At 41.3% G+C, this 13560-nt stretch overlaps 1 protein-coding gene across 1 annotated transcript in view; it reads right to left on the minus strand.

Moving 5' to 3' along the window:
• Positions 1–3064, minus strand: part of AKAIN1 (A-kinase anchor inhibitor 1) — a 55571-nt gene extending 52507 nt beyond the window's left edge. Inside the window, exon 1 of the mRNA XM_040479314.1 lies at positions 2346–3064. Within this exon, the coding sequence (XP_040335248.1) occupies positions 2346–2361 (16 nt within the window). The 5' untranslated portion in view covers positions 2362–3064. The remainder of the gene's footprint in view (positions 1–2345) is intronic.
• Between the last annotated feature and the right edge of the window lie 10496 nt (positions 3065–13560).

Here is a 13560-nt window from a genome sequence, read left to right on the forward strand (position 1 = left end):
ATCTGCTGAGGCAAGGACAGAAGTAGACCTCAGGCTTCCTTTGTCCCTTTGCTAAAATCCAAAGCGCTACAATGTGTTTAGAAGGGCACAGTACCAACTGACCCAGTTTTACGAACAGTTCAATGTTAATTTATTGTTATAGTCATTTTGTATTACTAATTTATTTTATTTTACTTTATTAATTTTGGAATAATCATAGAACATGCCTCTGTTCCTCCTTTCCTGGGAGTTAGGTTGGCTCAGAGAAAAGGGTGGGGGAGTAGTTCCCTTGACCAGTACAAAACATCTGGATCTCCAGATTATAGAGATTTAGAAAAAGCAATAGTCCTAGAAATGAGACTGTAATGATAAAAATCTGGCAGAGTTCAAAAACAATTCACTGTTCTGATATTCTTTCGGAATAATAACACTATATGAGTTGGAAGACATATGATCAGTAAATGAAAAGGTAAGTTGATATAATATTTTTAGCACCCTATTCTTACTGCCCCAAAATGCTTATGATTTTTTAAGAAAAACTCAAAATTGAAGAAATGACCCAAAAATGTTTCCCCACAGGCTTCTGTACATATCCTATTCAGGTCAATTTATGCCATCCCTGACAGTTATGAATAACTTCTACTTTTCCTATAGTACAAAACTTAGAAGAAAAATGGAAAAGTAAAGCCCTGTCCCAGTAGTGGGATGCTTAAGCCAGTTCAGTCCACTCCAGGAATTACTCACTGCTCTTTATAGTCTTTCACCCACAGTCATGCCTTTAGAAAATGCCTAGTGAACATCACTCATCAATTCTAACTCTGGACAACACTAGCCCATCCTCACCTCAGAAGTGGAAGGACATTTCCCTTTGGCTACACCTGACCTTGGACCAAAAAGCAGCTATCCCTGAAACTGATAAGGCATTTTGTCAAGATAGGTTGTAAGGAATAGGAAAAAAGAGGTTCAGCGGAATCAGAAAACCCCACCTGAGGCTCCTAAAACTATCTTAAATCAGCTTCCCTGCGGTGGTAAAAGAGAAACAATACTTCTTACTTCAGAGGGTAATTTGAAGATCAAATGGCATAAAAGTGCTTTATAAAGTTGTAAGTAGTTTATAAATGCAACAAAGAACTATTGTTTTTCAACTTCACCAGATCCTGTGTCGACTGAATAAATGTTCGTCACTGTCAGGACCAACTTTCCCCCATTGAATTATCTGGGATGGTCAGCAGAAAGGGCTCCTGTTGTCCTCTGACTCAATGACTGCAGTGAGGGCCAGAACTGACAGAAACTCACTCCTGCCACTCAGCTACCATCCTGCTGGGGGTGGGGACCTTCCCCTTCTCAAGTTTTGCTATTTGAAAGTGTTGAAACCCAGACTCAATTCTTCCCTTTTAAAATTGCATTATACCTTTCCTCCCCAGCTATCTGAGGTCCAAAGCCTACAGCAAATGCAAACGAACATTTCAAGCGAAAGAACCATAACACACTTAAGAGTTTTAGTCCCCTCTACTCTTCCATTCTCCCCTTTCCACTCACCCCCCCCACAGCAGTCTTTAATGAAAACAGAGGCTGTAATTTGAAAGACCCTGTATCTAATCTACCAAGAGACAGCTTCTTAAGTTAGCAATGACCATGCTTTCCCCGCTGCTCAAATTACACACACATTACTCACATACACACACATGCACACACCAGTAAGCCGATCGACCGCAGGCAAATCCGACTTTTCACCAACTTGTAGCCACGGATAGCGGCAAAGGGACCAAAGTCCTTCACCGGCAGCTCCAAAAAGACACTGCAAGCGCCAGCGGCGCCGCAGTAGCAGGCTCTGCGCTGCAGCCTGCTGCCAGTTTCAGGTCTCATTCCTTGAGGAGTATCGCTCCTCTGCCTATAGTCCCACTTCCGTGGGCTTCACCCACTTCTTTCCTCAGGACATCGGGAGGAACCGGGTCACTCTGCCACTTTTGCAGAGGGGGAAGTGGCTGTGAAGAAGATTCCCCACCGAAGTAGCCTGAAGCCCACGACTCCTGGCCGGATCTCTCCAGCCTCCCGCCCACGTAGGCGCCTGTGTGTCTGGCAAAGGTCCCAGTTCTCAAGGTGCCTGAGCTCCGGTGGGATGTGGAGGAGCCTAGCGGGCAGAGCAGTGGCGGGACTAAGGTTGGGGATGGGTAGAGGACAGAAGGGACGGGACCGGGAAGAATCGCAAAGACTCCGCACAGAGGCACTCCTGCCCCTAGCTTACAGAGGGTAACTTCAAAACGCGCAGATAACAGGCAAGGAAAAGGCCTTTTCTCCCTATCCTCTCCCTTCTCTTCCCCGCTCCCCGCCTGGACACCTGGTGAAAAAGCAAGGTGCAGGTATACCTGGAGCGAACACCATGATTTCCTCCAGCCGCTACGCCCCTAGGTGAGGAGGACACAAAGGCAGACGGAGGGGTGGGAGAAAAGCCAGGACTTGGAGTGGTCCAGGGCAGGTGGGCGCGCAGGGCGCGGGCCGGGCCGGTCAGCACCTCGGACAGCTCCTCGCCGCGCGATCCCGGGGCCGCAGCTCCAGCCACCGCGGCGCGCTCAGCCTCCACAATGCACTGCTCTGCCGGCGGCCACCGCGGCGGCGGGAGGAGGAGACCGAATCCTGCTCAGTTCATCCCTCACTCCCGTGCCAACTCAGCGTACACTGCTGCTTAGGGAGCAAAACACTTCTATCGCTTCCACGGGAGAAGGAAGGACGGAAGAGGAAGAGAGAAAAAGGTAATTGCCCGGCTTCCCGGCAGGGGGACAACTAATTGCTTCTAATTACCTGCTGTCTCTAGCCCCCATGGATATTGGACTGACATTTAGGATGGGCTTGCCCTTTTATATATATATATATATAACTCAAAGAACTTTACTCCTGAGGATGACTCTAAGTTCTCCGGGTTGGATGGCTCTGAATAGAGGGGTGGGGCCTTAAAGTGAATAGGCCCTTGGGATTCCATGACTTCTCTCCGCCTCTCAATTTCAGTCTTCTAACGTCAGAAAGAGAGCTAGAGGGAAGGACAGGGTGACTGGAGCATGTGAGGAGTGCTGGAGGACTGCTCCCAGGCGGCCAATCTGGCTCTGAAAGCTTCTAAACTTGGAGGCCCTCAAGGTCATCAGTTTAGAGAGAGCAGGACTGGCCAATGCAGAGGTAAGAGAACTCTGTGAAGCATGTTGTCACTGACAAATTCACACACTCTACAAAAGGTTGAATCAACAGAGTTCCCTTCAAGTATGAGAACAGCTCCGAGACTGATCAAGAAACTTTAGTGCTTCCCCTCCCGTTTATCCAACTGATAACTGTGTCCCCCATACACACCAAGTTCTAAAGATACTGAGAGGCACCCCACACTCACTTCATGCTTCTAAGTCACTGCTCATTTTGAAATCATTATCTAGTCCCCCCAAGAAATGTTTGTGTAGTGTGGATAGCCCAGACTAGATGTTACCCAGCTTGAAACAAGTCCAGCTGGGTTACAACCCCAGAGCGAACGTGACACAGGATCCCCCAATCTCAAAGCAGATGTCAGTTGCTTTGGGTTTTATTCTCCCTGTTTGCAGCTGAGTGGAGTTTTCCAAGAACAAACAGTGACCTGTGTATCTCCAGTGTTTTATGGGGTTTCTTCACATGCATCTCTCCCTGGAAAATATAGCTATTCTGAAAATACAATATTCCTTAATAATTCGGTTGGTGGCCATAAGTTCTACACGCTTTTGCCAAATATAAAGCACTCAAACAGCCTTATTGGAACTGGTTTTGTTCAAAGCCATCTGATAGATTTCAAATGCAAACAGTTTTACAGCTCTTGAACTACAGTTTGCATGGAGGCATATGGGCAGCCTCAACATAACACAATCAGTACTGCTCTGTGCACCTGGCTCAACACAGGCTTAAACAGATGGAACCTGCCTCAGCAGCAGCAAGATGCAGGTCAGCTGATGGGCAGGACAAAGTATGAGCATGACGAGATGCAGTCCTCTCACTTCCCCAAATTACTCCAAAAGCCAGGGACCAAGAGTACTTCACTCTGCCTTCTTTGCTTTATCACCAGAAGTGTGATACACTCTTCAAAATAATCTTTGAATGATTGGAAGGCCTCTTTCAAAGATCTCTTTCTAACCTTTATTTTTTCTGGACCTTATTCTCTTAATGCATAAACAATTATTCATGATTAAATTCAAGGGAAAGCAATGTGGTGTTGGAAAAGAAAAAAGACTTGGAAATGAGTCAGACTCAAGTAGAACGTCTCCACCATATACTAGCTGCGTGACCTTGGATAAGTTATTTAACTGTCTCATCTGCAACATAAGGATTAAGGTGTTGTGAGGGTTTGTTGCAGGGATTAAATGTGCTAATGAATTAGCTGATTAATTAAGAGAGAGCACAACCCCAGTTAAACCCATTCTAGGAAATTGAGGACACACTGGGAGTAGATGACACCCTACAGGAATGCGAACTAAGTATGTTAAATCGGTACATCTCAAATATTATTGCGCATATAAATCCCACGGAGATCTTAAAATGCAGGTCATAATTCAGTAGATCAGGGTGGGGGCTGAGATTCTGCATCTCTAGTAAGGTCCCAGATGATGTCCAGGCTGCAGGTCCTGGACTGCAGGTCCATAGGATACTGCTGGTCCATAGAACATATTTTGAGCAGGAAGGTGTTAGATATATTTAAAAAGAAACCATTTATACCACCTGCAACCTCAGAGCGTATTTTTCTAAATGTTAAATAAGGAAGGAACTCACATGGATTCCCACAGGCTTCCAACCTAGACAGAAGCCAAGATGGTGGTAGAAATAACGAATGCCTGAAAATGGTCCCACGAGGGTCTTTGATTAGTTTGTTATGGCAATAGCAGGTAATGTGATCCAGTAAAATCCAAAGCAACAGGTCAAGGACAGAAGAAAAAACTCCTCAGTCCATCCTCAGCTCTTCTCCCTCTTCCTCCTGTGAACTCTTCATTTTCTCTACCCAACACATCATTGCTACCTAGCCAGAGGACGATATACTCCCAATTCAGTTTTTGCATCACAGCAGGAGCAATTAGTATTATTCCCAGTAAAATCCAAACACTTTAATAATTTTTTTATTTGTACTTATTTCATCAGTAAATTTTATATTCAACAATATTATCTCCAATTTTTACTACTACTGGAGGTATTATTTTGTTGGTTTAATTTACATACCCTAATAGTGCTACTAGATTTTTTATATCTTAGTATAAACGATCAATTTAATAAGACTGTCTCATAGGAAAATAAAAACTTCCTTTTATTCTACCATAAGAGCCAGATTCTGTGATATATCCAGTCTTACTCCACAACTGAGGCTTAAGTTCCCAATATAGTCTCACTGTGTCTCCGTTTAAACGCTTCCACTCAAGGCAACTCATTCTCTAGTCAAACAATCCACTACATTTTGAAATAGCCGTTTACCAGACAGGCGGCAGCCACTTCAACCACTACCATCTACCTCGTTCTAGCACCTTCATTTCTAGCCAAATGATGGGAATACTGAGAGGAAGCAAGACAGTGAACAAGTTGGACTAGATGCCACAACTTTCCTGCCCTTATGCTGAGCTTATCAAACTGGGCACCCCTACCTATGAATACTCGAACAAGGTGCTAGATGAACTGGAAGGCACAGAAGAAACAAAAAAGAAACAAAAGAAACACCTAATAGAATCAACTATTATAGTTAAAATTGGGGAGAATATTTTTTGTTATTTTTTTTAAGTTTATTTATTTATTTTGAGAGAAGGGAGGGAGGGACAGAGAGAGGGAGGGAGAGAAAGAATCCCAGGCAGACTCCACGCTGTCAGCCTGGAGCCCAGTCCCCCAAACCATGAGATCATGACCCATGCCAAAATCAAGAGTCAGACACTTAACCGACTAAGCCACCCAGGCGCCCCAGAAACTTGGGGGAGTATTTCATGCAAAAATGAACATGGACGCACTATGAGGTAGTGATTCATGTGACACATAAACATTAAATTAGAACCTCCAAAGAAACTAGGAGAGGCAGATTAGAGCTATAACTCTCAGACTTCCTGCAAGTTCCCATCTATTCCCGCAAACATTAATTTATTCTACTCTGTCTTTAGAGCTTGAAAAAATAGAAAATTTTGAAAACCCATCTTGAAATATCCCCCGTTTCCATTATTTGCAGCTCACCTTGGCTCGAGCCATACCCTGATTCTTCCCACTCCATACTTATTTTAATGCATTATTCAACCAACTATAATTTCAAAGAATTCTTAGTATCTCTGAGGACAGCTGAAATAGATTGAAAAGAAGAATTTTCATTATGAAGCATATTGACATAATTTTTTTTCCAAATGTCTTCCCCTATAAGTTGCAAATGATTACAGAAACGAAGTGCTGGAAAAGAACTCTTTTCATCTAAAAGCTGCCGGAAGTTGTTGAATTGTCTAAGAAAGGCCATAGAGGTGAATTCAGCAGGAATTTAAAAAGGAATGAGAGAATGTAGCAGAGACATGAAAAGAGAAAAATTGAATGAGGAAGAAGACATTGAAAAACTAACCTTTTTGCTATCCAATCTGTAAAGATTTAAAGAAAGTGAAGTAAAAATACATCTAGAGAGGGAAATGGCATAAATTGAAAAAAAAAATGATGATAGAAGATGGAATAAAAGGGAAGGGAGAATAAGGACTCTACTGCTGTAAGAAAAGAAATAGGAAATACTAAAGAATTTTGCAGGCTTAAAGAATATAGGACAGTGTCTCTGTAGGTTTGCATTTTATGAAGCAGTTTATGAGTCCTGTGAGATGCTTTAAATGGTCTATGAAAGAACCGTATTTTCTAAAAGGAAACATCAGCAAAACTTCTCTATTGGAAAAAGTAAATTAGAACAGTTAAAATTTTATAGCGTGCTCATGCACAATGAATATTTTCCTGAAAGAAAAATTCTAACATGGTTTGAAGACCTTTTTCTCCTACCAAAGGGTTATGTCGCCATGTCCATTTCTGTACTAAAAGTTCCCCAAGTCTCTCTCTCTCTCTCTCTCTCTCTCTCTCTCTCTCTCTCTCTCTCCACACACACACACACACACACACACACACACACACACACGTGTGTGTGCACTGATTTTACTAGATAACAGGAAAGGGAGAATCAACTGAGAACATTCAAATTAAAACCAATTTGGTTAGTTTTTAGAAAGAAGCATAAAGCATTTAATTCAATATTCCACTCAGCTTCAATATTGTTAATAGACAATAGATTCTAAATGCAAAAATCTCTCTGTTTATATATAGGTTCCAAACTAAGGCAATTTCAGAAGGAAAAAATCAATGAAAAAAAAGACTGGAAAGACAAGAGGTGAAGAGAGAAGTAAAAGATAGGAAAGGAATATGAGGGGTGCCTGGGTGGCTCAGTTGGTTGAGCATGTGACTTCAGCTCAGGTCATGATCTCATCATGTTCATGAGTTTGAGCCCTGTGTCAGGCTCTGTGCTGACAGCTCACAGCCTGGCTCCTGCTTCAGATTCTGTGTCTCCCTCTCTCACTTCCCCTAACCCACTTGCATTCTGTCTCTGTCTCTCTCAAAAAATAAAATAAACATTAAAAAAAAATTTTTTTTTAAAAAGACCATGGATGCAATGCCATGCCTACTCATGCACATGACTCTGAGTTTCATTTAAAAAAAAAAAAAAAGCAAAGGAATATGAGAAGGAGAAAGAAAAGAGGAGGCAAATAGAAACAGAGCTTCCTGGGAAGAGCATCAATAAAGGAAGAAAGAGGGGAGCTTGGACTTTAGCTCAGGTCATGATCTCACAGCTTGTGAGTTCCGAGCCCCATGTAGGGGGGCTCTGTGCTGATAGCTCACAGCCTGGAGCTTGCTTAGGATTCAGGGTCTCCTGGCCCTCTCTGCCCCTCCCCTCCCCTGCTCTCTCCTCCCCTGCTTGTGCTCTCTCTCTCTCTCTGTGTCTCAAAAATAAATAAAGATTAAACAAAAGTAATAAAATAAAAAAAATAAAGGAATACATATACTAAAGACTGAAAAAAATGACATATTGAGAAATTCAAAAAAGCTTTAGAAAAAACAAGAAAAGAGTATCAAACTTCTTTTTAAGTATGATGACAAAGATTAGAGCCTCAATACAGTCCAAACTGAGAAACTGGGTGCTTTTCTTAGATCTCTTCACTTGGACTGTATGTTTGGGAATAACTTTAATCATTGCCTTCAGAAATACTTATTAATTTTTATTGCCCAGCCATAAAAAAAACAATGAAGTTTTGCCCTTTGTCACAATATGGATAATCCTAAAGGATATTATGCTAAGTGAAAATAGAGACAAGTGATTTTGTGTATACGTAGAATCTAAAAAACAAAACAAATAAACAAACAAACTAACTAACAAAAAACAGAAACAGACTCATAAATACAGAGAACAAACTGGTAGTTGCCGGAGGGGAGAGGGGTAGGGGGTGGGCAAAATAGGCGAAGTGATTAAGAGGTACAAACTTTTAGTTACAAAATAAGTCACAGAGATGAAAAGTATGGCACAAACAATATAGTCAATGAGGTATGATGACAGAGAGCGACTATACATAGAGTGGTGAGTACTGAGTAAGTATAGAATTGTCAAATCACTACGTTGTACACCTAAAGTTAATTTAACATGGTGTGTCAACTACAGTAATAAATATTTTTAAAAGAAAGAAATACTGATGAGTTTTTTAAGCAATTGTTCAAAGCTCTTCATCTCTATTCGAAGGTTCAATTCAGAATTAGGAGTCATAGTGCACTACGCAGAGATTTCAGTACCAGAAAATTATGTTAGGCCATGGTAGCTAAGAACTTAGCAATACTGACTCTTTGGCTGCTTTTTAACCGATTTTAAAAATCTGCTTGTAACATGAGAGGGATCCTTTGCAATCTTAGCGTAGGAAAAGATTTCCTAGATAAGACACAAGAAGCACGAATCATAAAAGAAAATAATTGATGAATGGGACTTTGTCCATAATTAAATATTTCTTCTATCTGAAAAACACTGCTAAGAAAAATACAAGCTACAGACTAAGAGAAAATACTTACTATATGTATATCTGACATCTTTATTCATAACTCTTGCAATAAGTCAATAAGACAACAACCCAACTAAAAACTTGCCAAAATGTTTAAATAAACACTTCATATGAATGTATTAGTAATGGCCTATAAGCATATGAAGATTTCTCAACACAATTAGTCATCCTAGAAATATAAATTTAAACCACAGTGAGGTATCATTACACACCCAGGAGTGGGGCACCTGGGTGGCTCAGTCGGTTAAGCATCGGACTTCGGCTCAGGTCATGATCTCGCGGTCCGTGAGTTCGAGCCCCGCGTCGGGCTCTGGGCTGACCGCTCAGAGCCTGGAGCCTGTTTCAGATTCTGTGTCTCCCTCTCTCTCTGACCCTCCCCCGTTCATGCTCTGTCTCTCCCTGTTTCAAAAATAAATAAACATTAAAAAACAAACAAACAAACAAACAAACAAAAACCACACCCAGGAGAATGGGGAAAATTTAAAAGACTGGCAATGCCAAGTGTTGATGAGATATGGAGAAACTAGAACGCTCAAACATTGCTGTTGACAATGTGAAAGGTTACAACCACTTTGCAAAACAGTCTCAAAGTTCCTTAGGACATTAAAAATATACTTACCCTAGGACACATCTATCCATTCCACCCCTACTGGGTTACCCAAGAGAAATGAAAACTGTGACCATTCAAAGACCTATGCATGAACATTGACAATAGCTTTATTCGTCACAGCCAGGAAGTGAAAACAACCTCATCCATCAACATTGCATGGCTACACAAACTGCGGCATAGAGACACAACAACATGATAAACCTCAAAAACATACTCAGTAAAAGAAACCAGACACAATAGACTACATACTATACGATTCCATTTATATGAAATTCTAGAAAAGGCTAAAGAGCTATAGTGACAGAAAGCAGTTCAGTGGTTATCTGAGGCTTGGGGACATGGAAAGGTAGATTGGAACTGGCTAAAAACACAAACTTTTGGGGATGATGGAAATGTGCAATATCTTCACTGTTAGTGGTGGTTCCATGGGTATATACATGTGTTAAAACCCATTGAACTGTACAACGATAATGAGTGCATTTTACTTTATGTGAAGTATATTGGCATATATTGCCATAACTGTTCTAAAAGAGTTTGTGACAATCTGATATTTCTAATAAATAGAAATATGGATAAGAATATCCTAAAATTGGAATATTTTGAGAACTAGAATCAACTATAAAATATGCTAACTCAATGTTACCTAATTTTTAAAAATACATTAAATCAAATTTCACATTTTCTGTTCAATGGTTTTGAATTATTGTATTTAGTCAATATGAGTGACTGGAGAATGAGTAAATAGTTATAAAATTTACAACTTATTTTCAAAATAAGCATTCTTTTCTTTATTCATTTATTCAACATGCATTTACTGATCAGGGGATCAATACTAAGAACAGTATCGGATACTAAAGATTCAGAGGAATAAGACACAGGTAAGCTCTCAAGTAGCTTAGAGTCTAGTAGGAAAAAAAAAAAAAAGCAGGGGAAGGTAGGAGCAAAGGAGAGGCAAAGGGAGAGAAGAACACTGAGACACAGCTGAGGTCTGCAAATATTTATCTACAGAGGTTTCCAGTGGCATGGTTTCATGAAATCAGGGTACAGATGTGTTAAAATATCTACAGTAAGCTTAAAATGGAGTCGTGCATGCTAAGCCCCCATGCCCGCAGACCAAACCTGACCCAACTGTCTATGCTTGGCTCTCCCAGCAAAGGAAGGCCTCGGCCAACCAATCAGCGCTTGCCTGCTCAGCGGGACGTTCCTTGGCCAGCCTCCAAGACTTCCCTTTGCTCCCTGCAAGAAAAGTGACCCTGCTTTAACCAATCAGCAAATGCCCGCTATGACTTCCTTGTTCCTGATCACGTTGGTCTATGAAAACCTCCTACCTTACGCAGCTCTTCAGAGCTTTCTATCTACTAGATTGGATAGTGCCCAGTTCAAGAATCACTGCATAAAGCCAGTATGATCTTTTCAAAATTTATGATTGTTGTATTTTTCCTTTAACACATGAGAATGCCACTATGTCCAATTTGGGGAGGTAAAGAAGTTAAGGCATGAGGAACTCTCTAAGGGAGACAGAAAACAAGAGGTCATTCTGGACTCTAAGCTATGAGGTTGAAAGGCTAGCACCAGGAGAGGGAGAGCAGAGTCTAATATTGCAGGACTTTTTACCACAATACCTGGGATTCTTTGTTTCGCTGCTTTGAAGAAAGAAGAGGTGGACAGAAAATGAGCAGCAGGTAAAAGTTTATTAGAGTTATAAGATCAGAAGGGAAGAATAGTAGGAAAGCTCTCTATACAGAGAGGGGACATGCCCCAGGACAATAGTCAAGGGTCCCTGTTAAGGTGCTGGTGGCCCTGCCCCTTCCCTCTCCCCTTGTTCCTTCTCAGGAACAAGGCTGGATAACTCTAGGTGCTGGGTTGTCCATTCCTGATTGGCTCATTTCCACGATCTCTGGCCAGACCAGTTCCTTGGGGTCTACTTATTTTTAGTCAGGTCTTTTGTCAAATTCCTGAAGGAAACCTGAGGGGGAATTGCCTTGAGGGACTTTGCTCTGGCCAGACACTCCCTGCATTGTTCCCAAATATCTTTCCCCGCCCAGGGACCTCAGGTCCTAATCCCTTTCCCTCTCTGCCTATTTTATCCTTTTTTTTTTTTTTTTTTTTTTTTTCCTATCAGACTAACAAAACTCAGGCAGGATTTGGGAGTTTAAGGTGAAGCTGTTCTGCATGACAAGGTCTTGAGAGCAGCTCTGTGAAGTGACTGCTTGAGGGCAGAGGAAATGAAAGAATCCCGAGAGAGAAGTGTCTGGGCTATTGAAGTCTTCCTGGATGGTAGGTGCACAGAGGGTGGAGAAGATAGTGAGCCTCACAGCTTGGCTTCTATCAGTGGGAAGTGAGAAACACAGATGCCCCTTGAACCACAGGTTTGAAGTGCACGGGCCCCCTTATCCATGAATTTTTTACAGGCCAGTACTGTGAATGTATTTTCTTGTCCTTATGGTTTTCTAAACATCTTCTCTTACTTTATTGTAAGAAGACAGTATATAATGCATCTAACACACAAAATGTGGTGAGGCTTCCAGTCAACAGTAGGCTATTAGTAGTTAAGTTTTAAAGGAATCAAAAGTTACAAGCCTCTTTTCAGCTGTGGAGGAGGGGAGGTTGGTGCCCCTAAAGCCCTCTGTTGTTCAAGAGTCAAATGTACTGAGATGTTACCAGATAAATCTAAAGGAGAAAATAGTTTAGTTAAAAGTTCTTTGAATAAGCTTCTAATGCTTTGGTAGCATGATTAACATTTGGAAATTGAAATAGCTATTTTTCAAAGTTGGTAATTCCTTTTTACACCAATTTACGTAACAATGGTAGACATTAGGCTGATTCTTATTGCTTTAGAGACTGAAATGAGTTCAGAAAATAAACAAGCCAATTCTCAGCATTTGCATTTTAAAATAAGCGCCTGAAATGCACAGTAGGGACGAAAGTCTGGAAAGCCAAGGCTTTCAATTCATTGCCAAAGTGGAGGGGGAAAAGTTTTTTTTGAGTCCTAGCCTCAAGGACTCAAATTGTAAAGTCTGTAAAATAAGCAGAATTGGGGTGAGAAAAGCAAAAAAAAAAAAAAAAAAAAAAAGGAAGAAGCAGCACAGCCAGTTTGAAAATTCATTCTGGGCTTGGGGACAAGTTTTGTTTTTGTTTTGTTTTGTTTTGTTTTGTTTTGTTTTGTTTTGTTTTGTTTATAAGAACAGATAAGAAACTACAGACTTAACAGGGTCTCCACAAAAGGAAACTGTTATCCTAAGTCTGCAATCCAACCCATGGATTGCATGGTCAGCCCACAAAGGGGTAATGCCTCAGAAGGGAAGTGACTAATAGCAATGATGAATTTGGAAAAGACCCAAGACCTTCGTTTGACTCCCAAGGATATATATAGCTCAGAAAGACCTCCAGCCTCTTGAAAATTTCCAGGCTGATGGCTGGAGGAATAAATACCAACAGCAGAGTGAGTTGTCCAGGTAGATAAAATTTAAGGCCCCCTCCTATGTCCTTCCTAACCCCAGCGAACTCTCATATGAATCTGTGAAAAACAAGACAACAGGCCCCAAATGGAACCACTTATGCCAAGCACCCAAGTGTTTGGCTTTCCCAGTGATGGAATCTTACACCAGTCAATCAGGAATTGCCTGATCAGCGGTACGTAGGTAATGTGCCTGACAGACCCCTGCTATCCCCTAAAGGAAAGTAACCTAGCAAAAACTGTGCGCTTTTTTGCCTCGTTGAACTTCCTTGTTCCTGCTCCCTTCCGCCTAGAAAAGTCTTTCATTTTGTACACCTCCTTTCTATCTGGTAGATACCTGCCTGATACCAATCAGGTTTTGTTCAGATAAACTCTTAAAATGTTTAATATGTCTCGTTTCTCTTTTAACACATGGGAAGGATTGAACACATAGCCAGCTG

The sequence above is a fragment of the Herpailurus yagouaroundi genome, unplaced genomic scaffold (genome assembly GCF_014898765.1).
Source record: "Herpailurus yagouaroundi ecotype Mexico unplaced genomic scaffold, PumYag 142, whole genome shotgun sequence".
Taxonomy (NCBI): Eukaryota; Metazoa; Chordata; class Mammalia; order Carnivora; family Felidae; genus Herpailurus; species Herpailurus yagouaroundi.